Source organism: Balaenoptera musculus, chromosome 14 (assembly GCF_009873245.2).
Source record: "Balaenoptera musculus isolate JJ_BM4_2016_0621 chromosome 14, mBalMus1.pri.v3, whole genome shotgun sequence".
NCBI classification, from domain to species: Eukaryota; Metazoa; Chordata; class Mammalia; order Artiodactyla; family Balaenopteridae; genus Balaenoptera; species Balaenoptera musculus.
Genome location: NC_045798.1, coordinates 16,945,890 through 16,969,719, shown reverse-complemented (window position 1 = coordinate 16,969,719; position 23,830 = coordinate 16,945,890). Strand labels below are relative to the sequence as shown.

General features: G+C 48.7%; 1 protein-coding gene, 1 non-coding gene and 1 pseudogene across 9 annotated transcripts in view; 1 reads left to right on the top strand and 2 right to left on the bottom strand.

Annotated features, from left to right (window-relative positions):
* Positions 1-3,358: 3,358 nt before the first annotated feature.
* Positions 3,359-4,212, bottom strand: LOC118880268 (annotated as a pseudogene).
* Positions 4,213-7,540: 3,328 nt separating this feature from the next.
* Positions 7,541-23,830, top strand: part of PXN (paxillin) — a 43,996-nt gene continuing 27,706 nt past the window's right edge. For all 8 annotated transcript variants that reach the window (XM_036874625.1, XM_036874624.1, XM_036874623.1 and 5 more), the window contains exon 1: positions 7,541-7,686. In XM_036874625.1, the coding sequence (XP_036730520.1) occupies positions 7,674-7,686 (13 nt within the window). In that variant the 5' untranslated portion in view covers positions 7,541-7,673. The remainder of the gene's footprint in view (positions 7,687-23,830) is intronic.
* On the bottom strand, positions 20,419-20,491 carry TRNAW-CCA. Its single transcript has one exon. It is a non-coding gene; the product is annotated as a tRNA-Trp (tRNA).

Genomic DNA, 23,830 nt, shown 5'->3' with positions numbered 1-23,830 from the left:
TTCCAGGAGCCCCGAATATATCAAAATCCCTGGATGCTTAAGTGCCATAGTCGGCCCTCTGTATCTTCAGTTATGCATTCGCGGATTCAATTAACCATGGGTTGTGTAGTACTATCTGAATTTATTGGAAAAAAAAATCTGCTTGTAGGTGGAACCGCTCCATTCAAACCAGTGTTTTTCAAGAGTCAACTGTATAATTATGAGGAGTGTTTTCAGGGTGCTAAAAAAAGGTCTTAATAACAGGAGCCCTGACATAGTCTACCAGGCCAGGGAATGGTTTTCTGGGGAAATGGCTTTTAGGTTGAAATCCTCCCAAATAATGATGCCAGCTATCATTTAAATTTGTGCTGTCCAATGTGGTAGCCACTAGCCACATGTGGCTACTGAGCCCTTGGACTGTGGCTAGTGGAAATGAAATGTGCTGTCAGTGTAAAATGCACATATGATTTCAAAGACTTCCTATTAAAAAAAGTGAGCTATCTCATTGATGTTTTTTATATTGATTACAAGTTGAAATGATAACATTTAGGATAGACTGGATTAGGTAAAATACACTAAGATTAATTTTAACTGTTTCTTTTTATCTTTTTTAATGTGGTTACTAGAAAACTTTTAATTACTAATTAAAAAAAAAATTTTTTTTTCCCTCCAGATAACAAAACAATTCCATTACACTATGAAGAAAAAAAAAGACCAAAATACTATTTTGTAAATAAATCTTTACATTAAGTCAAGGATAATTAAGATAAATCTTTTAAAAAACCTATTTGGTATTTCTTTTCACTTTGCAGCAAATTCAGCCCAAATGCTCCAAGGAATACAGTCCGGGGCAAATGAAGAAAACAACAAAAAGTCAACATATCTGCTGCTATGAATGTGTGAACTGTCCTGAAAATCACTATAGTAACCAGACAGGTAATTAATTACACTCATTGCAACATGTACAGTGACACATCTGAACCATTTCTCTTAGGCTGATTTTTTTTTAAATTTATTTATTTTTAATCAGTCATCAATTTTATACACATCACTTTATACATGTCAATCCCAATCGCCCAATTCAGCACACCACCATCCCCACCCCACTGCAGTTTTCCCCCCTTGGTGTCCATACGTTTGTTCTCTACATCTGTGTCTCAACTTCTGCCCTGCAACCCGGTTCATCTGTACCATTTTTCTAGGTTCCACATACATGCGTTAATATACGATATTTGTTTTTCTCTTTCTGACTTACTTCACTCTGTATGACAGTCTCTAGATCCATCCACGTCTCAACAAATGACTCAATTTCGTTCCTTTTTATGGCTGAGTAATATTCCATTGTATATATGTACCACAACTTCTTTATCCATTTGTCTGTTGATGGGCATTTGGGTTGCTTCCATGACCTGGCTATTGTAAATAGTGCTGCAATGAACATTCGGGTGCATGTGTCTTTTTGAATTACAGTTTTCTCTGGGTATATGCCCAGTAGTGGGATTGCTGGGTCATATGGTAATTCTATTTTTAGTTTGGTTTTTTTAAAAATTATTTATTTATTTTTATTTATGGCTGTGTTGGGTCTTTGTTTCTGTGCGAGGGCTTTCTCTAGTTGCGGCAAGTGGGGGCCACTCTTCATCGCGGTGCGTGGGCCTCTCACTATCACGGCCTCTCTTGTTGCGGAGCACAGGCTCCAGACGCACAGGCTCAGTAATTGTGGCTCACGGGCCTAGTTGCTCCGAGGCATGTGGGATCTTCCCAGACCAGGGCTCGAACCCATGTCCCCTGCATTGGCAGGCAGATTCTCAACCACTGTGCCACCAGGGAAGCCCCTATTTTTAGTTTTTTAAGGAACCTCCATATTGTTCTCCATAGTGGCTGTATCAATTTACATTCCCACCAACAGTGCAAGAGCGTTCCCTTTTCTCCACACCCTCTCCAGCATTTGTTGTTTGCAGATTTTCTGATGATGCCCATTCTAACTGGTGTGAGGTGATAGATACCTCATTGTAGTTTTGGTTTGCATTTCTCTAATAATTAGTGATGCTGAGCATCTTTTCATGTGCTTTGTGGCCGTCTGTATGCCTTCTTTGGAGAAATGTCTATTTAGATCTTCTGCCCATTTTTGGATTGGGGTGTTTGTTTCTTTAATATTGAGCTGAATGAGCTGTTTATATATTTTGGAGATTAATCCTTTGTCCGTTGATTCGTTTGCAAATATTTTCTCCCATTCTGAAGGTTGTCTTTTCGTCTTGTTTATGGTTTCCTTTGCTGTGCAAAGTTTCATTAGGTCCCATTTGTTTATTTTTGTTTTTATTTCCATTACTCTGGGAGGTGGATCAAAAAAGATCTTGCTGTGATTTATGTCAAAGAGTGTTCTTCCTATGTTTTCCTCTAAGAGTTTTATAGTGTCCAGTCTTACATTTAGGTCTCTAATCCATTTTGAGTTTATTTTTGTGTATGGTGTTAGGGAGTATTCTAATTTCATTCTTTTACATGTAGCTGTCCAGTTTTCCCAGCACCACTTATTGAAGAGACTGTCTTTTCTCCATTGTATATCTTTGCCTCCTTTGTCATAGATTAGTTGACCATAGGTGCGTGGGTTTATCTCTGGGCTTTCTATCTTGTTCCATTGATCTATGTTTCTGTTTTGTGCCAGTACCATATTGTCTTGATTACTGTAGCTTTGTAGTATAGTCTGAAGTCAGGGAGTCTGGTTCCTCCAGCTCCGTTTTTTTCCCTCAAGACTGCTTTGGCTAATTTAATTTAATTACTAATTTTAAAATTTAAAAAATTTTAACATGTGGCTTGCATTTTGTTTCTAGGGGATAGTGCTGAGTTACAGAGTGCTTGTTAGTGACAAGGATTATGCTAAGTAGTAAATGTGAGTATCTCGTTTAATCCTATGATGACTCTGACAGGTAGGTATTATTTATCTTCTTTCTACAGAGGAGGAAACTGGCACAAAGAGTGAATGGTCTGAGATTCACCACCAGCAAGGAGCAAAGCTGGCATTAGAACCTGGGTGGAGTCAGTCCAATGAGCTGTGCACTTAACCTCTACCCCACACTGCTAAGCAGAGGGACCTGTGGGCTGCGACAGGAAGAGGCATCAAGAGCCATCCAGGTGGAAGGAACAGCACACGTCTGAAAACACTGACATTCCGTGGACTAGAGAGCCTCAGAACATTCGGCCGTGGAGTGATCCCATGGAGGATCTACTTTCTTGGAGGCTGTTTTCTCACCATGAGGACCCTGAATTCAGTTTTGGCAGGGCTGTCCATCAATGTCCTGTCAATGTCAGTTCTTTTTTTTTTCTTTTTAAGACTGTTTATTTTCCGTCAACCTATTTCCATTTTAAGAGTTTGTGGAAGAACAGCTTAAGACCACTCAGTGGTTGTTCTACCCATTCAGTGGCCTGAGCAGTGGGAGCTGCAGACCAGCCTTCAGTGGGGGATGGCTGAATAGGCACAGAGGGCACCTGCACACCTTCGGACCAGTCTGCCACCTCAGGTTGTTTAGCAATGAACTCAGGAGGTGGGGCGGTCCATTCACCCTGAAATTCCTCCTTGGTCACAGCCTTCTCAGCTGCTGCCTGCTCTTCCTTTTCAATCTCTTCAGGACCTCTGTAGAAGTAGAGATCAGGCATGACCTCCCATGGGTGTTCATGGTAGATGGTGCCACGCACGTGCAGAACTTCCCAGGCGACCATCCACCACATCAGACCCACTGAGTGAGCTCCCTTGTTGCACGGGATGACAATGTCCACACAGTGCAGAGGAGAATCTGTTACACAGACCAATGGTAGGCAGGTTAACATAAGAGGCCTCTGTGAGAGGCTGGTGGTCAGCCCTGGGATCAGTAACCACCAGAAGTCTTGGCTCCTGGAAGGCTGCCTGGATCTGGTTAGTGAAGTTTCCAGGAGTGAAGCGGTCAGCAATAGGAGTGGCTCCAGTGACAGCAGCAAACTTCAGCCCAGCTCACTGGCCAGTATTCCTGGAGGATATGACACTGACATCAGCTGGGTTTTCAATGGTGACAGTGGCACGAGCTGCCAACAGAAACTTCTCCCAGGTTCTCTTCAGATTTATGATGTAGGTGCCATCACTTTTCCTTTGTAGATGTACTGTTCCATTTGGAAGTCAAATTTGGTGCCACCTAAGTGGGTTCCTGCTGCAAGGAATTTGAGGACATCCTGCTGCTTCATTTGCTGGATATCAAGGGCTCCGGACATCGTGAAAATTTCCCTTTAAGTTACGATTGGAATCCAGAGCAACGCCGTATGGACCCCTGTCTGGGTAGCGCAGAAAGGCAATGCCAGTTCATCCTTAGGAAATATGAGAAAACCTGGTTTGAGTTAACCAAGTCTGATGGCTGGGGGATGGGAGTCCCCGAGGGGAGGAAAAGGTATTTTTTTTTTAAAGATCCTTTTTTAAAATTTATTTATTTATTTATTATTTATTTTTGGCTGCATCAGGTCTTAGTTGCGGCACACGGTATCTTTCGTTGCAGCACATGGGCTCTTCGTTGCGGCGCGCGGGCTTCTCTCCAGTTGTGGCGCAGGTTTCTCTCTAGTTGCGGCCTGCGGGCTTCTCTCTAGTTGTGGCTCGCAGGCCCCAGAGTGCACGGGCTCAGTAGTTGTGGCACGCAGGCTTAGTTGCCCTGTGGCATGTGGGATCTTAGTTCCCCAACCAGGGATCGAACCCGTTTCCCCTGCATTGGAAGACAGATTCTTAAGCACTGGACCACCAGGGAAGTCCCAGGAAAAGGTATTTTGGGGCTCTTTACATTAGGAAATCCCAAGCAGGGGTCTGAGTGTCCAAGGTCACCAGCACTGAACTCCAAAGACTGAGTTCTCCTTAGAACTCCACCCACCAAGGGCAAAATTGTCGGCTCAATTGATGTCTTGTTTTTCCTCTCCAGGGAAATACTGCTTTGAAAAAGGTTTGAGACCTTTGAGACAGGGACAAGTGTATGTCCTGGGATTGGTCTAAGGATAATGGTTTCACCTGGCACAGTAGCAGGTTTCCCGCACAGGCCTTAGCAAAGAATTCCCAGGTTCAGATCCCAGTCTTCCCACTTACTAGCTCTGTGACCTGGGGTAACTCAATCTCTCTGTTCTTAACTTTTCCAACTGGAAAAGGGGATAACAGTGGTCATCTCCTAGGCTTGTGGTCAGAATTAAATGCAAAAAAGCATGGAAAGCACCCAGCCCGCAGCCTGTTCATTATATTGATAGTACAATTATAATTGTTACTATTGTTCTGAAGAGAACGCATTTGACCTCCTCTAGAGGAAATGTGACATTACATTGCCGTTGTAATATCCCCTATTACAGTTTTAGCATACTGTTCACCCCAGAAACTCTGGGCTTAATGTGAATTAGACTAATTGTGGGTTCTTCTTTATGCCTCTCCCAGCTTTAGCCCAGTGTCTGATGCAGGATAGGCGCCCCTGCTAACCCCTCTGTACCCCCACTATCAGTCTTCACCTTGTATTCCATGCTGCAATTTCCTTCTAGTTTTTCCAATGCACCATGGTCTCTGTCTTGCCTAAAGGCCTTTGCATATGCTGTTCCAGGTGGCTGGGAATGGTGTGAGGTTATTCATCCTTCATACAGACCTGTTTGCTCTTCTGTCTGCCCTTTTGGACTAAATTCCAAGAAGGCAGGCACCATATCAGTCTTATTCATCATTGTATCACCAGCCCCAACACAGAACCTGTTCGAAGGGAGTGCCAATAAATATCTCATCATTGAGTGAATGAATGAGTGATCTCACTATCTTAATCTTCCATTAAACTGTGAACTTTCTGAGGAAAGGGACTACAATTTGCTTTGTTCCAAGTGTCAGGCACAACATCTGCCAGCCATTCAGCAAATATATATTGAGTGCTTACTATGTGAAACACACAGACTAAGTACAGATATGAGCAAAAATGGACATGGTTTCTGCCCTTGTGCACTTTTAGTCTGAAAGGGAGAGAGACATTTATCAAGCAATCCTACCACTAAATGTAAATTACAGCAGAGAGAAGTGCCTACAACACAGAAGTACATGGAAGGTGTTGGAAGGGCATGCAATAGACTGCCTAGCTGGGAAGCTGTCTTAGCTCTTGAATTTTAATGGAGGAGAATGTGGCATCCACAGAGGAGAGCCACTTGGTTCTGCCTTCAAAAAAGAGTTTTTCATCCAGCTTGAGAAATGACAGCTTCCAGATGCAGGGCCTTCAGGACAAGGCCACACACTTCATGGGCATCCCCAGCTGATGGCTGAACATGGTGGGGGAATTGGGGTCTGGACATTTCTGCCCAATGGGGACTCCTCTAATGAAATTTTGTTCCAGGGCTCCCAATTGAGTTGGCTTATCTTTGTCATATCCAAGTTTCTCCTTGCCAGTCCTGCCTCTTCCTCTTTCTCTCTCACAGACATTCCTCCAACTCTATCTCAACATCTGCTTCCTGGAGAACCTAACCCGACACAGAGGGTCTTGAGGGCTGGATTTCTGTGGGAAGGGGAACTTTTTTTTTTTTTTTTTGGCTGCGTTGGGTCTTTGTTGCTGCGCGTGGGCTTTCTCTAGTTGTGGCGAGCGGGGGCTACTCTTCGTTGTGGAGCACAGGCTCTAGGTGCACAGGCTTCAGTAGCTGTCGCTCATAGGTTCTAGAGCGCAGGCTCAGTAGTTGTGGCGCATGGGCTTAGTTGCTCCGAGGCATGTGGGATCTTCCCGGACAGGGCTCGAACCCATGTCCCCTGCATTAGCAGGCGGATTCTTAACCACTGTGCCACCAGGGAAGCCCCTATTACCTGATTTCTGAGTCTGTGGGAGCAAAATCCCTCTGGAGTCTGGGATGGCAGTGGGGTGTTTCAGGAAACTATGCCCAGCGCTGGGTGTAACCTCCCTGTAGCTTTTCCTTTACTGTCTAAGGTGGGGTCCTTTTTGCTCCATGCAGTTTCAGAAAAATCTCCGTCTAGGGAGGATGGATATGTGGAAGATTAAAGGATATATAACCTCGAAGATATTGAATCTGGCCCCAAAGCCTGGGCTGCGAGCTTCACTGCCATCGATCCAGAGGGCGCCCCGAGGAAAAGGTCCTCCAAATGTTCCCGGCCTCGCCTGGTACTGATTTAGGGTCCTCTTGGGAGGCGACTTACTGGGAGATAGACAGACGGACAAATCTGACTCTCCAGTGGACAGACATGTGATGAATGAGTGGCTGATGGATGGACAGACATAGGTCAGATTGTGAGACGTCAAGACAGGCAGATGGATCTGTTAGCCCGTCAGGCATGTGACTCTCAGACAGAGAAAGACTGACAGAGGGCCTGAAGGCCTGGGAGCGTGCCACCTGCCTGCTCGGCCACAAGGCGGCGCTGCCGCCTCGCCCAGCGGCGCCCACCGTCCAGGCTGCGCGCGCTCTCGTGGGCCGGCGGCGGGGGCGGGTCCAGCGTGCTCACGGGGCGGGACCAGCAGCCTCGCGGGGGCGACCACGGGCGGAGCGCGCGGCGGGGGCGGGGCGCGCGTGCTCGCGGGGGCGGCTGGGGGCGGGACGCGCGGCGGGCGCGGGCGCGCGCGGCGGCGGCGCGTTCCGTTCCGGGCCGAGGCTCGCGGCGGAAAAGTTGCGCGGCGGTGAGGAGCGGCCCCGGGACGGGCAGCGAGCGCGACGCCGAGCCGGCTCCTGGCGCCCGCGGCCCCGCCATGGACGACCTCGGTGAGTGAGCGGGAGGCCGAGGGAGTGGGCAGCGAGAGGTGCGCGGCCCCGGGCCGGTGCGGGCGCGAGCGAGCGGCAGGCGGAATCCCACCCGCGGCGGCCCGGGTCCCGGCTCTGGTTTCGGCCGGCCGGGGCTCTGCGGGGCCGGAATCCCGCGCTGGGCCTGAGTCCCAGGCCAAGGCCAGCCCCGCACCGTCCTCACAGCTGCCACCCCGTCGCTTGGAGGACAGCCCCACCTCCGGACCCTCGACCTCGGGCTTCCACCCCCATCTCCCAGAGCAGCTTCAGGGACCCTCTTCAGGGACCCACGTCAAGGACCCGCCCCGTCCGCCTCAGGGACGGGCCCCCACTGCCTGGACCTGACCACCTCCCCCGCTGTGGGACCCTCACTTCACAAACCTTTCCCCCACCCCCATCGCACAGATGGAACACCCAACCTGGGGATCAGCTGCCTAATCTCACAGGCGGGGCCCTCAATTCCGGGATCTGCTCCCAGCCCCTCGAGGACCACCCTTTCACAGACTGACATCCCCACTTCAGGGGTAACCCCACCGAGCCGACGCCTTTCATTTTACAGGTCAGATTCACAAGTTAGAGATAAGCCTCTGATGACACAGCCTCTGATGAGCTTCTGAGCCGCCACAAGGACAAGTTTCCCTCCTGTCCCACTGATCCCCCCGGTCCATTTCACTGACTGCCCTGGCCACTCTGTGGACCAGCCCCTCCCCTTTTATATCACAGATCAGCCTCATCCTAGAAGAGTAAGCTAGGGAGACAGACTCTGGTGAAATGCCAGAGGAATGAGGTGGGAAGTGGGCCCCAAGGTATGGCCATCTTTGAACTTGTCCAGGCTGGTAACGTTCCCTCCACCCCCGCAGCAGCATAACTTGCGGGAAGCCACGCAGGTAAGGAAGTTAAGATGCCCAGAACAGAGTTTTACTGTTTTCGTTGTTAGTGGAGCTCCCAAATTACTCTTCTCAGTCCAGTCTTGATTTGGTGTTAGGGTAGGGGAAAGTATCTCCTGGAATCAGACACTAAACCCAGGGAGCTTGGTGCCAGGGTTCTAGGAATGCCTTGAGTGGTGTGAACTCTGGAGTGGGAGGATTCACTCTCCCTCCCTCTCCTTCACGCCTGTAACTGGAGGGCCTCTGAGCCGGGGAGTTGAGGAGGGGGGAAAAGTTTCTTCTCTGTAGGAGCCTTGTCTTCTCTCTATGGACTGTGGGTGGCTTGTGTGACCGCTGATGCTTTCTCTGTCTCAGGCTCTGAGGGGTGGATTCATCAGACAGGACTGATGGGCCTCCCCTGAGCACACAGGGCACTAAATTAAGACTGGCTATTTGTAGGCACTGAATTTCCAAGGGGACAGGGAGGAGGATTGGGACTTGACTGCTTCCCGGAGGCTTCCTTTTGGGATCAGGGTGCCTCCCCACCCCCCTGACCCCGAGATCCTGGAGCTGGGTATGGTGTCCAGTCCTGCCTGTTTTGCAGAGTGAGATGGTTGCCAAGCATAGTTCTGCCTTTGGGTCTGGCTTGGCACCCATTTTTCCAACACACTCAAGGTTGGCATGGCTTTCAGGCAGGTATTTTTTTTTTCACATAAAAATAACTGAGCTGAAAGGAGGCCGGGGGATATTTTTCGAATCAGGATCTGAAAGTCTCAGTGCTTTCCCAGTGAGAATTTGTGAGCAGAGTTACAGTTTCTGAAACGCTGATGGGGGTTCTGTTGCTTCTAGACAGTCCCCTTGTTGTTTGAAGGACTGAGAAAGTCTTTTTAGAGTTCGCAGTTGAAGCCCGGAATTCCTGTCCTCTGACAGTCTTCCATTTAGGGCCAGGAAACTGAGTTCGTCTCTGAAAGGAAGAGAGTGCCTGGCAGAGTGATTGTAGGAATTTAAATTTGCTGTTCATGGAGTACTTCCCCATACCTCAACTCATCTTGTCCTCACAGCAGCCCTTTCTGAGAACCCCTTAGGGCCACTGCTATCATTACTACCTGCCTTTTACAGATTGAGAAAACTGAGGCTGAGAGAGGTTGATTCACTTGCCGAGGGCTGCACAGCCACAGAATGACAAAATCATGGCTAAAAGCCTAAACCCTAGCTCCTAGGTCTGCAGCTCTGCGTACCCCGAGGCCTTTCTTCCTGAGGAGGGGTCACAGTGGGGTATGGCTGCCACTTGTAACTTCTGCTGCTTTCCACCATAGGTTCCTCAGTTGTCTGAATCTGAGCTGCCCAGCTTCCTTGGCCTAAGCTCCCAGGGGGCCAGCCACGCCTGGCTGAGCGGAGCCTGGGGTGGGAGGAGTGGGCTGTGCAGGAGGAGAGAGGAATTTGCCTCTGTGCTCAGGCCCCGTCAGCTGTCTGGATGGCTGCTCAGCACCCTGCCCGTCAGCTGTTTTCCTAGTTAGGCTGGACACATAGGCCGGGCCTCTTGTTTTTATTTTTCTCCTGAGAGTGCTCTCAGCTGTGAGCCTCTTGGTCCCTGAAACAGGGGCGTTTGACATGTAGCAAGTCTAGAGGGGTCATAGTCTCTGCTGTGACTTTTTTTGGTCTTAAAAAAAATTGGGGAACCCTCCCCTTCCTGTAGCTGTTAGTGACAAACTCACCGTGTGTTGTTTAATAAGTTACAAACTTATAGCTCTTTGGGCAGAAAAACATAAACACAGCATGTCTTGCCCTTCCGTGTGTGTTCTCTCTGCTTTGTGCTGCGGGGTGGCTGCTGGTGGCTTTTCTCATTACTGTTTAGATGCTGGTTTGGCTGGGAGTTCTCCCTGTTCGAGTTCTGGCTGGAGTTTCCTGGACAGAGTTCTCATAACACTGAGATGCACTCTGATTATGTTTCCCGACCTGACTCCTCTCTCTCCCCTCCTTCACGTGTCTAGTGCACTTTGAGGTGGGGGTAGGGACAGTGACCACAGCTGGGGGCTAATAATGATCACGTGCTCTTGATGGGAGCCAGGCATCCTACTCAGCATTCCTTGGTATCATCCCAGCCATTCCGAGAGGGAGGTGTTTAATCTCCACTTTACAGATGCAGAAATCTGAGTCAGGGAAATTCAGTGGGGGGGCGCTGGGATTGTAACCCAGATTGATCCAATTCCAGATCTGGTCATCTTCATCATAATAAGGTAGTAAGTGCTCGGTAATTAACCAAGGGGATGAGCCATGGGGGCCTCCTGAGTAATTGCTAGGTACCTTTTACATTTCTGCCCTGGGGGCCGTCCCATATGGTCATGGTGGCAAAGGGTGGTCTGGTTCAGGCCTTGATAGCTTTGCCTTTCCCATCCCTTGCAGGGGGAACAGCCAGCTGTTGGCAATGCCCAGTTGCTGCTGGAATCTGGACCTGTCTTCGTGCAGCTTCTCAGCAGTCTTGACCCTCTGGAACACAGTGCCTCATTGTCCTTGGGGGGAGTACTGGGGAGCAGGGGAGTTGCCTGGGGCATTCCGGGCTATGGAGCCTCTCTGTTCCATGGAAAGTCTGGACTTTGGGCTCACCCATCTGTGGTGCCTCTGTGTGTTAGGCTAGGGTCAGGGCACCCAGCTGCTGGGCCTGTGACAGGCGCGGCCCGTGGGGTGATGGTGAGTTCCTAGTGGGGCTCTGCGTCAGGGCCAAATCTTCTCCGAGGCTGTGTGCTAGTGAGGTGCAGAGCTGGGATTACGGACCCTGGAGTGCTGGATTCTTAAGCAGGTGCCCTTTCTGCTGGGCAGCCATAGTTTCCATAGTGTGGAAATGTTCAGGCCACTGGGAGCCAGAGCCCTGCCACTGTGGGTTTGAAGTCCCCCGAGGGAACATCTCAGTATTCTTTTCTTCCAGTTTCCCCAGGGGTGGCTGTGCATTGGCCAGTGGAAGGCCAGATTAACTGTGGATGTGCTGACCAGCCCTCCTTCCCCATTTATTCATCGTGCCTGAGTGTGCCGACTCTCCAAAGCTTCCCTTGAGCCTTTACCTTGTTCCAAGGCCAGAGATGTTGAAAAAACTTCCTCCCAGCTTCACTCTCGTTCCAGCCCTCTGCTGGGTTGTCCTGGTCTCAGTGCCTTCATTAATAATAACAGCCATCTGTAGAACACTTTTTCTTTTTTACAGTGTTTGCAGAATTCTTACTGTAATGTTTATTGAGCACTTACTATGTGCAGGCCCTGTGCTGGGTACCTTACATACATTGTTTCATTGAATCATGTTGGCCCTATGAGGTGCAGGTTCCGTTATTATTACTACTACCCATTTTACAGATGGTAAAATGGAGGCACAGAAAGGGTGTGCCCACTTGCCCAAGTTCTATAACTAGTGAGTGGCAGAGCTGGGATTTAAATGCAGATTGGGCTTGTAACCATTTTTACATGTCTGTTCCTGATACTGGATCGATCTCGGTTGCCTGTTTTTTAAAAAAATTTATTTATTTTTATTTTTGGCTGCATTGGGTCTTCGTCGCTGCACGTGGGCTTTCTCTAGTTATGGTGAGCGGGGACTACTTTTCGTTGTGGTGCACAGGCTTCTCATTGCAGTGGCCTCTCTTGTTGCGGAGCACGGGCTGTAGGTGTGCGGGCTTCAGTAGTTGCAGCGCGTGGGCTCAGTAGTTGTGGCTCGCGGGCTCCAGAGCGCAGGCTCAGTAGTTGTGGCGCACGGACCTAGTTGCTCCACGGCGTGTGGGATCTTCCCAGACCAGGGCTCAAACCCGTGTCCCCTGCATTGGCAGGCGGATTCTTAACCACTGCACCACCAGGGAAGCCCTTGGGTTGCCTGTTGGTTTGATTGCTTTCCATTTCTAGGATGCTAAAAATCTTTTCTGCTCCTTCCCACACACACATTCTCTGTTCAGTGTCGCACATCTGTCTTTTTCCTGTTCTCTGTGGCTTCTTCCCTCTCATTTGTTCTTTCTTGGGGATGCCATGCTGAGGATGGGATACTGGGCACTTGTGGCAGTGTCTCCTGCTCAGTGGAGGACCTCATTCCTCTCTTACCTGTTACCTCTCCAGTCACCTGTTAGCCTCAAGACAGGGCTGCGAGCTACAGCACAGCTGCTGCGGAGCACCTGGGGCGGGTTCTGAGCTCCCTCTTCACTCCTTGTGTTTGGAATCAGAGCCCTCTCTGTGCCCCCCACCCCATACACTCTCCTGTCTTTGTTCAGGTATTTGCACTTGGCTGCCATTGGGAGCCAGCCCATTTCCAGAGGAGGAAGTCCTAGGAAACTTTTGAGGTGGAGAACTGAGGATGTCCTGTGGGAGGGAGAGAGGGAGAGAAAGCATTAGGAAGTTGAATTTTCCCAGAAATCTTGACAAACCAGCAGATTCATAGGGGTATCCAGGGGAGTTCCCTGGCAGTCCATTGGTTGGGACTCTGCGCTTCCACTGCAGGGGGCCTAGGTTTGATCGCTGGTCACGGAATCAAGATCCCACATGCTGGGCAGTGCGGCCAAAAAAAAAGGGGGGGCGGGTTGTCCAGAGATGGTCTCCTGACCTGGGATAGGCCTGGAGCCACCACGGCCTCCCAGTCTACGTTGCCTTTTCAGTTGGAGTCACATCCGGCCTCAAGTGTCCATTCACATCCAGATAAGTCTTCCAACTAATGGATTGATTGCCTAACCAGTGGGGCCCAGGGCTGGCCTCTCCAGGGAGGCCTTGGACGCTAGGCCAGTGGCAGGCAGAATATGTGGTTGGCCAGGCCCAGCAGAGCCCCAGTGGCCAAATTTTCCCTTAAAGATGGCCTTTTAATGCTTATTTCTTGTGTGATTGTGGTATCGTGGTTTTATGGGAGAACATTGTTATTTAGGTGCATGCGAAAGTATTTGGGAGTGAAATATCATGATGTCTGCAACTTAGTTTTAAATGATGTAGTAAAAAAAGAAAGGGGGATATGTGTATATACTGTGTATATATGTAGAGAGAGAGAAGGAGAGAGAAAATTTGTGCAAGTGTGTACAAAAAAGTGGCAAAAACATTAACTATGACTGAATCTAGGTAGAGGGTATATGGGTGCTCATTGCAATGGCCTTTCAACTTCTCTGTATGTTTAGACATTTTCATGATAAAAAGCTGGGAAAAAAGTAAGAAAACCTTGCTTTTCCATAGTGGGCTTGGAGTTATTCGGTCAAGGGTGCTCATACATGACTACCTGTGGTTGACCTGAGTGACTCTCGGCCTCCCTGGGTGGGCAGAGACAGGAGCCAAGTGGTTCTGGGATGGTGATGACTGGTGACTGTCAGCTGGGTATGGGGGCACATGGTGACCCGTGCAGAAAAAAGGACAGGGCCAGGCAGAGACAGTGAGCTTCCCTGGTGTGGAGGGAGCCTCTGGGGTTATTTTGGGTGTGGTGATGTTAACCGGACCAGGGTCAGGGCAAGGGAGATGCTGGGCTCTGGTTAGAGTTTGGAAGGGGTTGCCTGGGTGGGATGCAGAGCAAGGCTTTACAAAAGGCAGAGAGCAGCCTCTGGGCAGCTGGAGCCTGGGGGAGGGGACGAAATGCCATTTGCTTCACATCACGAACCTCTTATCTGTGGCCAAAGGAACACCATTAGCCTGTGGGCAGCGGAGGCCGGAGTGGCCCCAGGCTCTTGCTTGCAGCTCCGCTGGCTGTCCAGTTCTCCAGACTTGAGGCTCCCTCTCCTGGAATCCCCACTCCCAGGTCTCTCTTGTCTTGGTTTGTGCGGACTCAAATCCTGTCCACCAGGCCTCCCATCTGTTTGGGAGAAATAGCTGGGTTCCGGCACCAGTGGCCCCCTTGGCTTTGAGGGCCCTGGTGCCTACTAGAAGCATTTTGGGCAGCCAGTCGGCCCTCGTAAGGGAAGTGCTTCGCACGAGGGTCTTCTGTGAGCCTCACGTCTGTCTGTCAGCGAGCAAGGATACAGAGGCTGGCCACTGGGTCATGATCATGGGGTTGTCCTAGGGAGGTCTCAGAGCCGTGTGTCCAGCCTGACTGCCTGTTTGAGGAGCAGGATGATGTGTGTTTTATGGGGGTGGGGGTGGGGAGGGGTGGTGCTGGGAGGAAGCTTTATGTAATTCTTGGCTGGGACTCAGGTAATTGTTTTAATGAAATGGAATGCAGCTTATTCAGAACTCGCTTGGCAGAAACAGCCATGTTCTGTTCTGTTTTCTTGTTGGAGAGAGCGAGTCACACACTTGCAGCCGTTTGAAAGAGTGGAACCCAGGGTGAGCTAGCATGAGCAAGGTGGGCCGAGGCCTCCGGGGATCTCCTCTCGGTTCAGTGCGAGGATCCTCAGACGGCTCGACTCTCCTCTGGACGCCAGTCCGGGAGCCTTTTTGAATGAGCCATGGACACTCGGGCCTCTTGCAACCACAGAAAGACCCTGCTGCAAGTGGGCTGTGAACTGAGCCTGGAGCTGCTGCCTCCCTCGTTGTCAGGAGGCCTCGTGATATGGACGTGGGAGCGCTCAGCACACAGCAGACAGACCCTCCAGGACGGTCTGCTATTTGCTGTATCCCCTTTTTGCCACCTCAACACCTCCTGTAACTCCCCGCGTGCCCCCCTTATCCCCCCAGCATCTCCCATCAGTGTCGACATCCGTGGCCTAATGTGACCTATCCGCAGATACACCTGGATCCCCTTTCCTTCTGGTTTCCTTCCCGCCCCCCCCCCCCCCCCCCCCCTCCCCCCCCCCCCCCCCCCCCCCCCCCCCCCCCCCCCCCCCCCCCCCCCCCGTCTGCCCCTGCTAACTTCTTTAGTCTGCTCCTTTTTCTGTTTTTAATGCAGCCTGGCCCGTTCTTCCACATTTTCTCTTTTGCTAAGAATGCATCTCACTCTGTAGCAGCCATATTTCCCCTCCCTTCCTTAAAATCTGCTTCTCCGCAGAACCCCCCCGCTTCCTTCCCCTCCTCCTTCTCTGATCCCTTTGTGGGGCGCAACATTGCATTTTCCCAAAGGCTTTTTCTGGGCTCCCTGTTTCTCTCCTAGGTACCCAGGTCAACTTATCTACTTGCGTGACCTCTTTTATCACTGGTATGTTGGCAACTCCTAAATTTATATTTCCACCCCTGACGTGGATTCTATTGTCCAGATTCTTCCGGTCTGCACGCCAGCAAAGACCCAGCTCATTTCCTTCTCACTCTCTCTTCACGGTCTCATTTGTTGTCTGCTCTCTCTGTTATTGCCCCTTCCCTTCTCTTGGCCTGTGTTAAACCATTTCTGCAACAGTTTAAAATTTATTTATTTTATTTATTTATTTTTGGCTACATTGGGTCTTCATTGCTGTGCGCGGGCTTTCTCTAGTTGTGGTGAGCGGGGGCTACTCTTCATTGCGGTGCGCGGGCTTCTCATTGTGGTGGCTTCTCTCTCTGTGGAGCATGGGCTCTAGGCGCACGGGCTTCAGTAGTTGTGGCACGTGGGCTCAGTAGTTGTGGCTCGCAGGCTTAGTTGCTCCGCAGCATGTGGGATCTTCCCGGACCGGGGCTCGAACCCGTGTCCCTGCATTGGCAGGGGGATTCTTAACCACTGCGCCACCAGGGAAGCCCCATTTCTGCAACATTTTAAGGTTTAGGAAACATGTTCACGTGCTTCGTCATTGTTGATGATTCTGACAACAGCCCTTTGGGGTATGTGGTAGCTTCCCCCATTTTGCAGATGAGGAAGCTAAACTGCAGCTCAGGGCACATAGAGGAAGGGGTCACACCCAGTATCACCACAGATAATGTTGCAAAAACTTGATCTTAGGTCTCTGAGTGCCCAACCCATTCTCTTTTTGGTTCTTCATGTTGGAAACCTTAACGCAGAGATGGGAATTCGCAGGTTGGATTTGGCCTGCAGACCTGTGTTACTTGGCCTGCGTGGCCAATATTTAAATATTTAAAAATATTCCGAATTAGTTGCCAGCATTTAAAGTATCAGGAGATTGCACCCAAAAATCCGTATGTTATTTCTTTCGAAAAATCAGAGTCGGCTACACTGGACGCCCATCCTTCATGGCACTGGTTTGTTGAATTCGCAGCTCCCGGCCTTGCATTGGCCCTCTCTGTTGCCTGCAGCGGGCCCACTTTTTGGAAGGTTCTAAAAATGCTTTCTTTCTGCCCTGCATTTACGGCCAACACACAGTTGCCAAGTCTAGGGGGTTTCTTGAACTGCATTCTCTGAGTTATATTTGACTTCTGACCACTCCAAGCACTTAGCTCTGCCCGAAGTCTGGACCCTTGTCCATGTTGCAGAAAATAGCCTCCTGACTTGTCCGTCTCCTTTCACTCTCAGCCCTTAAGGTCTCAGCTGCAGTCACCTTCTTGAGAAGGTTTTTTTTCCGGTTAAAACTAGCCAACCTCTTGACCCTCCCACTTCACTGTAACTTCACAGATCTGTGTACACTGGGCTTTTTTCCTTTTGTCTCCCCCTCTGCCCTGTAAGCCCGTTGAAGACAGGGATCTTACCTGCTGTTCAAGTGTCTCTAACCTCTGAGTATGGCTCGGTTCTCTCTGTGGTTGCTTAATATTTGAAGGTGGCTGATGATTAAATGAGTATGTATGAACTGCAGACACCCACCATGATGCTGAACCTCCACCATCCACTTCCTCCACTGGAGAATCTGAGCCAGAAACCCTCTGGGTTCCAGGCAGGTGGGGAGGCAGCGTAGTGCCACAGACAGAACACAGGCTCGCCTGTCAGCCCCTCCTCTCCTGGGTCTGTATCCATGCTGCCCCTCGCCAACTGTGTGACCTTGACAGGTCACCTTATACCTTGAGCCTCAGTCCCCTCATCTGTGAAACAGGAGCATTTCCTGAAATGCTATAAAGTACTCAATAAATGGTAACGATTATCATTCTTATTATTATTCCCTGGAATAATCTAGACATTGCTCTGGGGGGGGTTGGCTTTCTCTGTCACCTTTCCACCTGACAACTCTGCTGCCTGTGTCTGCTGTGGCCTTGGTGGCGGGCATTTAGAGCACACGTACCTGGATGGCCATTCAGCTGGGCCTGGGGGAGGATTCTGAGTTCTGTTAGCTCCCCCGAGAATGTGATTTGGGACCCTTTGTGGCCCTGTGGGGTGAGGACTAGTGTTTGGGGCTCTGCTCTGCAGGTGAAATGGTCATGTCCTGGTGCTGGTGATGTTAAGCTGGGTTTTGATTATGTGACATCTCGCTTCCCCGAGCCTCTTCCGTGGCTTTGAGGAGGAAGTGGTGGGGGAGGAGGTTGTTTGGTGCCTTGGTTTATACCAATTGCTCATCTAAGGCTAAAGTTTGAGAGCGGCCAGAGAGCTGCTCTGAGATCAGTGCAGGGCTTCTCCCAGAACTCGCAAGCCTTCCTCTGGCCAAGGCAGGCTGTAAAGGATGGTCTGTAACACCTACAAAACCTCCCAGGATGGGTCTAGGCCAGTGAGGCTCCTAGTAGCAGTAGAACAAAGGAGAGTTTGGTTTTCTGGGCCGTGAACTGCGGCTTTTGTCAGCTGAGTGGACCCAGTACCTAGGCTGCCCCCTGTCTGCCTCTGTACCCATTTAGGGGCAGCTGATCTGTTGGGTCAGCCCCAGACCCCATTCAGGTTTGAAGTGGCTCAGAGAGTCGTGGCCAGGCTTTTGCTTGCTCTCTGTTTCCAGGAATGTTCCTCTTCCTTGGGTGGAAATGGGAGTGTCCCACAGCCTGCACTTGGTTTCCTCCGGATTTACCATTCGCCCCATGGACTCCCTCTGGACTCTGCTGACCGGCTGGGGTGGGTTGTCATCACTGGTGAGCTGCAGGACAGCCGCATTGGGCTGGCTCCTCTGGGGCGGGGATGAAGGAGCGGCCACGGCGCCTGGAACACTACACTTGTGCCTCGTCGGAGACCTGACCTGGTGCCCTGCTGGGCTCGCTTGGTTACGTGCTGCCCATCTTGGAAAGTCCTATGTCCTCACAAGTGGATGTGTGGTTTCCTCACCGTCCTTAGGAGCGTCAGCCTAGCTGCATCTTTGGGGTGAGGGAGCTGTTGAGCTAGCTCAGTGGCCTTGTTTCCTCCCTGTCTGAACCCCTCAGATGGTCTCTTCTGCCCTGTCCTAAACTTTCCAAGAATTCCACCCTCTTCTCTGTCTTTGGAGAGCCGCACTGGAAGTCTTTTTGCCTGGTCTGCTGAGGCAGCCACACCAGAAACAAGCTGGGGAAGAAGAGGAGTGTCACCTGGAGGTGGTTGTCATGCTTCCTGTGATCACTTGTGATCATCTGTTCCCAAACATCCTGTTTGCACCCTTAGTGCAGCAGGAATTCTGACCTGGAGACAGCTATTATCTATCTGCCTGACCTCGGACAGAGGCATGGGGCCAGGGGTGTCTCAGCTCATCTGCCCCTGGGGGACCCTGGGCTTGCTGGTCGCTGGCTGTTGATGGCATTGCCGGTAGCAGCTCCTTTCCTCGTCACTGGCTTGGGCTTCGTCTCGGCTCTGCCCATTCTCTTCCCCCTGCTTCTACTGCCTGTGAGATTTTTCCTCCAAATGATCTGTTGCGTGTGACCAGTCAGCACTCCCTTCTCTGTGGTTCTGGACTGATTCAGTCTTTCTTAGCGTGGAAGGGGCCTTAGGATGTCACCCACTCCTGTGGTTGGGGTCTTTGCCAATCACCTCTTCAGTCAGAGCTGCTCACTTCGTATCTGTGTATATATTGGGCTTCCACTGAAGACTGCAATTGCAAAAGGGGTTTTGTGGTTTTTCAAAAATTTGAAAATAAAAATGTAAAATCATTTGAAAATCACTTATGAGGTTCAACCCACCTGTTTTACAGAGGGACAAACTGAGACCCTCTGAGGAGAAAGTACTTGCCTGGGACACTTAATAGCAGAACAAGCCTGTGCTTTTTTCCCTCTTTCTAGCCCTTCTTGGGGAATATCCTGGTTCCTAGTTTTCTTCATTTCTAGAACCACACACTTGCCACAGTGTAGCCTCAAGCCTTGTTTTCTTCTAGAGACCTTTCTCATGCCATTTTGTATCCAGTGTTGTTACTTACTTTGTAAAATTTTTATGTCAAAGAAGATACATACCTATTGTAAAAACAAAAAAGAAAAAGGTACAGAGTGAAAGTCCTTCCTTCCTTCCCCCACCAGGGGTAACTGTAGTTAACAGTTTGCTGTGTATCTTACCCACCCATCTTCTACACATTTGTAAATACATAAACATGCATGTGATGTACATACCCTTCACTTTTTTTAAACTAAGGTGAAATTCACATAACATAAAATTAGCCACTCTAAAGTATACAATTCAGTGGCATTTAGGACATTCACAATTTGTGCAACCATCACCTCTGTCTAGTTCAGAACATTTTCATCACCACCAAAGGAGTCCCTGTATCCGTTAAGCAGTCACTTCCCTTTACTCCCTCCCCATAATCCCTGGCAGCTACTAATCTGCTTTCTGTCTCGATGGATTTGCCTATTTTGGACATTTCGTATAAATGGAATGATACAATACCTGGCCTTTTGTGATTGGCTTATTTCACTTAGCATAATGTTTTTGAGGTTCATTCATGTCATAGCATGTATTGGTGCTTCATCCCTTTTTTTGGCTGAATAATATTCCAGTGTATAGGTAGACCACATTTTGTTTACCCATTCATTTGTTGACGGACATTTGGGTTATTTACACCTTTTGGCTATTGTGAATAGTGCTGCTATGAACATTCTCGTTCAAGTATTTATCTGAACACCTGTTTTCAAATCTTTTATGTTTATATCTCTTCATAGTTTTTTTCTCTCATTTTTAAAAAAAAAACATTATTTATTTATTTGGCTGCGCCGGGTCTTAGTTGCGGCATGTGGGCTCTTAGTTGTGGTATGCGGGATCTAGTTCCCTGACCAGGGATCGAACCTGGGTCCCCTGCATTGGGAGCATGGAGTCTTAACCACTGGACCACCAGGGAAATCCCTTCCTCTCTTTTTTTAATTCAAGTTTATTTACAATATTGTGTTAGTTTCAGGTGTACAGCATAGTGATTCAGTTTTTCGTTCTTTGGGGTTTCTTTTGCAGATTATATTCCAGTATAGGTTATTACAAGATTTTGGGTTTAATTCCCTGTGCTACACAGTAAATCCTTGTGCTTATCTATTTTATGTATAGTAGTTTTCCTCATTGTTCTTAAAGTTTATTTTACTATATTATTGTAAATACCTATGAAAAGGACTAATTATATTCATGTTCCTTTTAATATTTAACTTTTTTTTAATACTGATTATCAGTATTATACACATTCATTGTAGAAAAACTTAAAAAGTACAGAGATGCACAAAGGAGGAAATAATGAAAACTCAGGGAGATAATCGTCCAGAGATAACCACAATAACTGTTTTTATGCATTTCTGTATAATCTTTTCAGTGCATATGTATTTACATAATTGGGATACTAGTTACCAGCATTAATATAACATTTACCCTGTGCCGGGCACAGATCTAAGTGCCTGACTTGCGTTACCATATTTTTTTTTCCTCACAACAACCCTTTGAAGTAGGTATTCTTATAGATGCAGATGCTAAAGCACGAAGAGGGTAAGTGACTTGCCTGAAGTGAATCGCTGGTAAGTGGCTGAGCTGGGGTTGGAATCCAGAGACTGCTGTAAGCCACTGTCCCATACAGCCCCCTTTGATTCCTGTAGACTGTTCTGATTCCCACTCACAGATGCCACTGGGGAGGAAGGAGGCGAGGGGGACAGGCTGGTGTGTGTGCATGTGTGTATTTCGTGTGTGTGTGTATCACAGTGTACTCGGGAGTGTAGTGATTGAGGAAACGATCAAACAGATGCATGGCGGGTGTGAACACTGCCCTCCCACCCAGATTTGTCAGGGAGTGAAAACCACTGGGAATATAGTGTCAGTTGGTGTGTCTCCCTCCGCTCTGGGCGAGGTCTGTGGGCCCAGCAAAAAGAGGGGAGCCTTTCCTGCTCCGTGGTGTCCCCCAGCCACTTCTGCTTCAGCCCTCTGTGGGTTCTCTGTCCTGCTGCTCTACAACTTTCGGGTTATTTGCTTATATCTTCCTTCGGCTTCCTTTTGAAAGTTTTTTTTTTCTCAATTACTGACCCTTGTCAATTAGAGAGTTGAACTCTCCAGCTACAATTGTGGATTTGTCTTTCTTTCCTATCATTTCTGTCGATTTTAGCTTTATCTGGTTTGAAGCTCAGTTATTGGATGTGTATGTGTTTAGGACTATTACATGTTCATGACGAATTGACTTTTTATCATTATGAAGTGTCTTTCTTTATCTCTAATAATATTCCTGTCTGGAAGTCCACATCATGTGATTTTCACAGAACCACTCCAGCTTTCTTGATATTAGTGTGAGTGTGGTATATTTTTCTCCATTGTTTTATACGTATCAAACTGGTAGGAACTGTTTATTTGTGTCTTTATATTTAAAGTGTTTTTCATAGACAGCTTATTTTGAATCTTGCATTTTTATCCAGTCTGACAATCTCTACCTTTTAATTGAAGTGTATAGACCTTCTAACATTTAAAGTAATTATCAACACAATTGGGTGTAAGTTTACCATCTTGCCACTTGTTTTCTGTTTCTACCATTTGTTCTTTATTCTTTCTTCTTTTCCTGCCTTCTTTTGGATTCATGGGTATCTTTTAAGATTCCATTTTATCTCCACTGTTGGCTTATTTGGCTATACTTCATTGATTTATTTTCTTTTCACGGTTGCTGTATGGTTTACAGGTTTAACTTAACACAGTCTACCTTCAAATCATAAACCACTTCACATATAATGTAAGAACCTTACAACAGTATAGATATTTCCATTCTCTCCTCCCGTCTTTTGTGTTATTGTTGTCATAAATCTTACTTCTACTTATATTATAAAACCCACACTATGTTGCTAGGCTTTTACATTTACCCACAAATTTACTATTTCTGGAGCTCTTTGTTCCTTTGTAAAAAGGGCTTTTTTTAAGTCTAAAGAAATTAACAAAAATGTTTGCAAAACATTATTTTTTTCCCTTCCTCTCTCTTTCAGTTTCTCATCCAAAAACTTGTCGTCCTCTTTCTTTTCCTGGCGAGTTTCCCCTGCCTGTGGAGCTTCCCTCTGCATCGCTAATCCATGCATGCTTTTTGGCTGTCTCATCTGTGGCTCGGTGGTGATAATCAATGATGCTACCAGCTGCTCCAACTACAGAGCCCCATGGCTGGTGTTGCTAACACATTCCAGTGGTCCAAGGTTCAGAAAATCCACACATTCCAGCTCCCATCTCCTGCTCCTCTGCCCCACAGGGAGAGGTGTGACAGGATCTGATCCACAGGATGCTGGGGCTGCATTTCTCCCTGTTCCTCCTTGCCCTCCTCCTCCCCCTCCAGTGCCAAGTGAAAGTGCCACCAGCCCCAGGGCCTGGCTGCCCGGGTACCAGATTCCCGCCAGCTGCCTCACTCTTGTGAGCCAGCCCCCTTCCCTGACCTGCCCTCCCCCACCCACAGAGGAAGCCAGACAGGCCACACAGTGAGTTGAAACCTTAAGTACCCACCAGGGGCTGCTCTGCTCAGGCCACAAAGTCTTGTGCAGTGTTCCTTTGATTTTTTTTTTTTTTTTTCTTTAAAGGGCAGGAGTGGTGCCGGTTGGGGAGGTAACTAGATCGCAGTAGAGGGAAATTTCCTGGGATAGAAGAGGAGGGAGGGCTTGGGCCCTGTGCTTATGTGTTGCTCGCCCACATGGTGCTTGGCATGTATTGAGCGCTCACGGAAGCCCGGAGTGGCGTGGACTGCAGTGGTGAGCAGGTCTCGGCAACAGATGGGCTTGGTGGGGCTGGGCTCTGATCGATGCAAGGAGGTAAAGATGGATGGAGACAGACTCCCTGCCCTTAATGAGCTGTCACAGGCTGGTGGGACAGAGGCACTCAGGCAGACAGTTCCTACTGGTTTGATATGTGCTCTCACAGGGGATGTGCACGGTGCTTTGGGAACTCAAAGGAAAGGGACCTAGAACCCTGTGCCAGGAATGTGGTCAGGGAGGGCTTCCTGGAGGAAATGGTACCCTAAGCTGACTCTTTGATGTGTGTTTATTTTAACTGGAGTCTTGACATTTAGAAAAGCCCCACACTTTCATCCTTTATATAAATCATAAGGATTTCCATAGTAAGATTTTGGGAATCTCTTACAGAAGATGCTGTAAAACCTGTACATTGTGGTGTATCTGTCCCTAAATAAGTGTTGTCTTCTCCCTTTCAGTGTTGCTATAAACATTGTCACCCATGAAGCATATGTTTGACTTTTTTT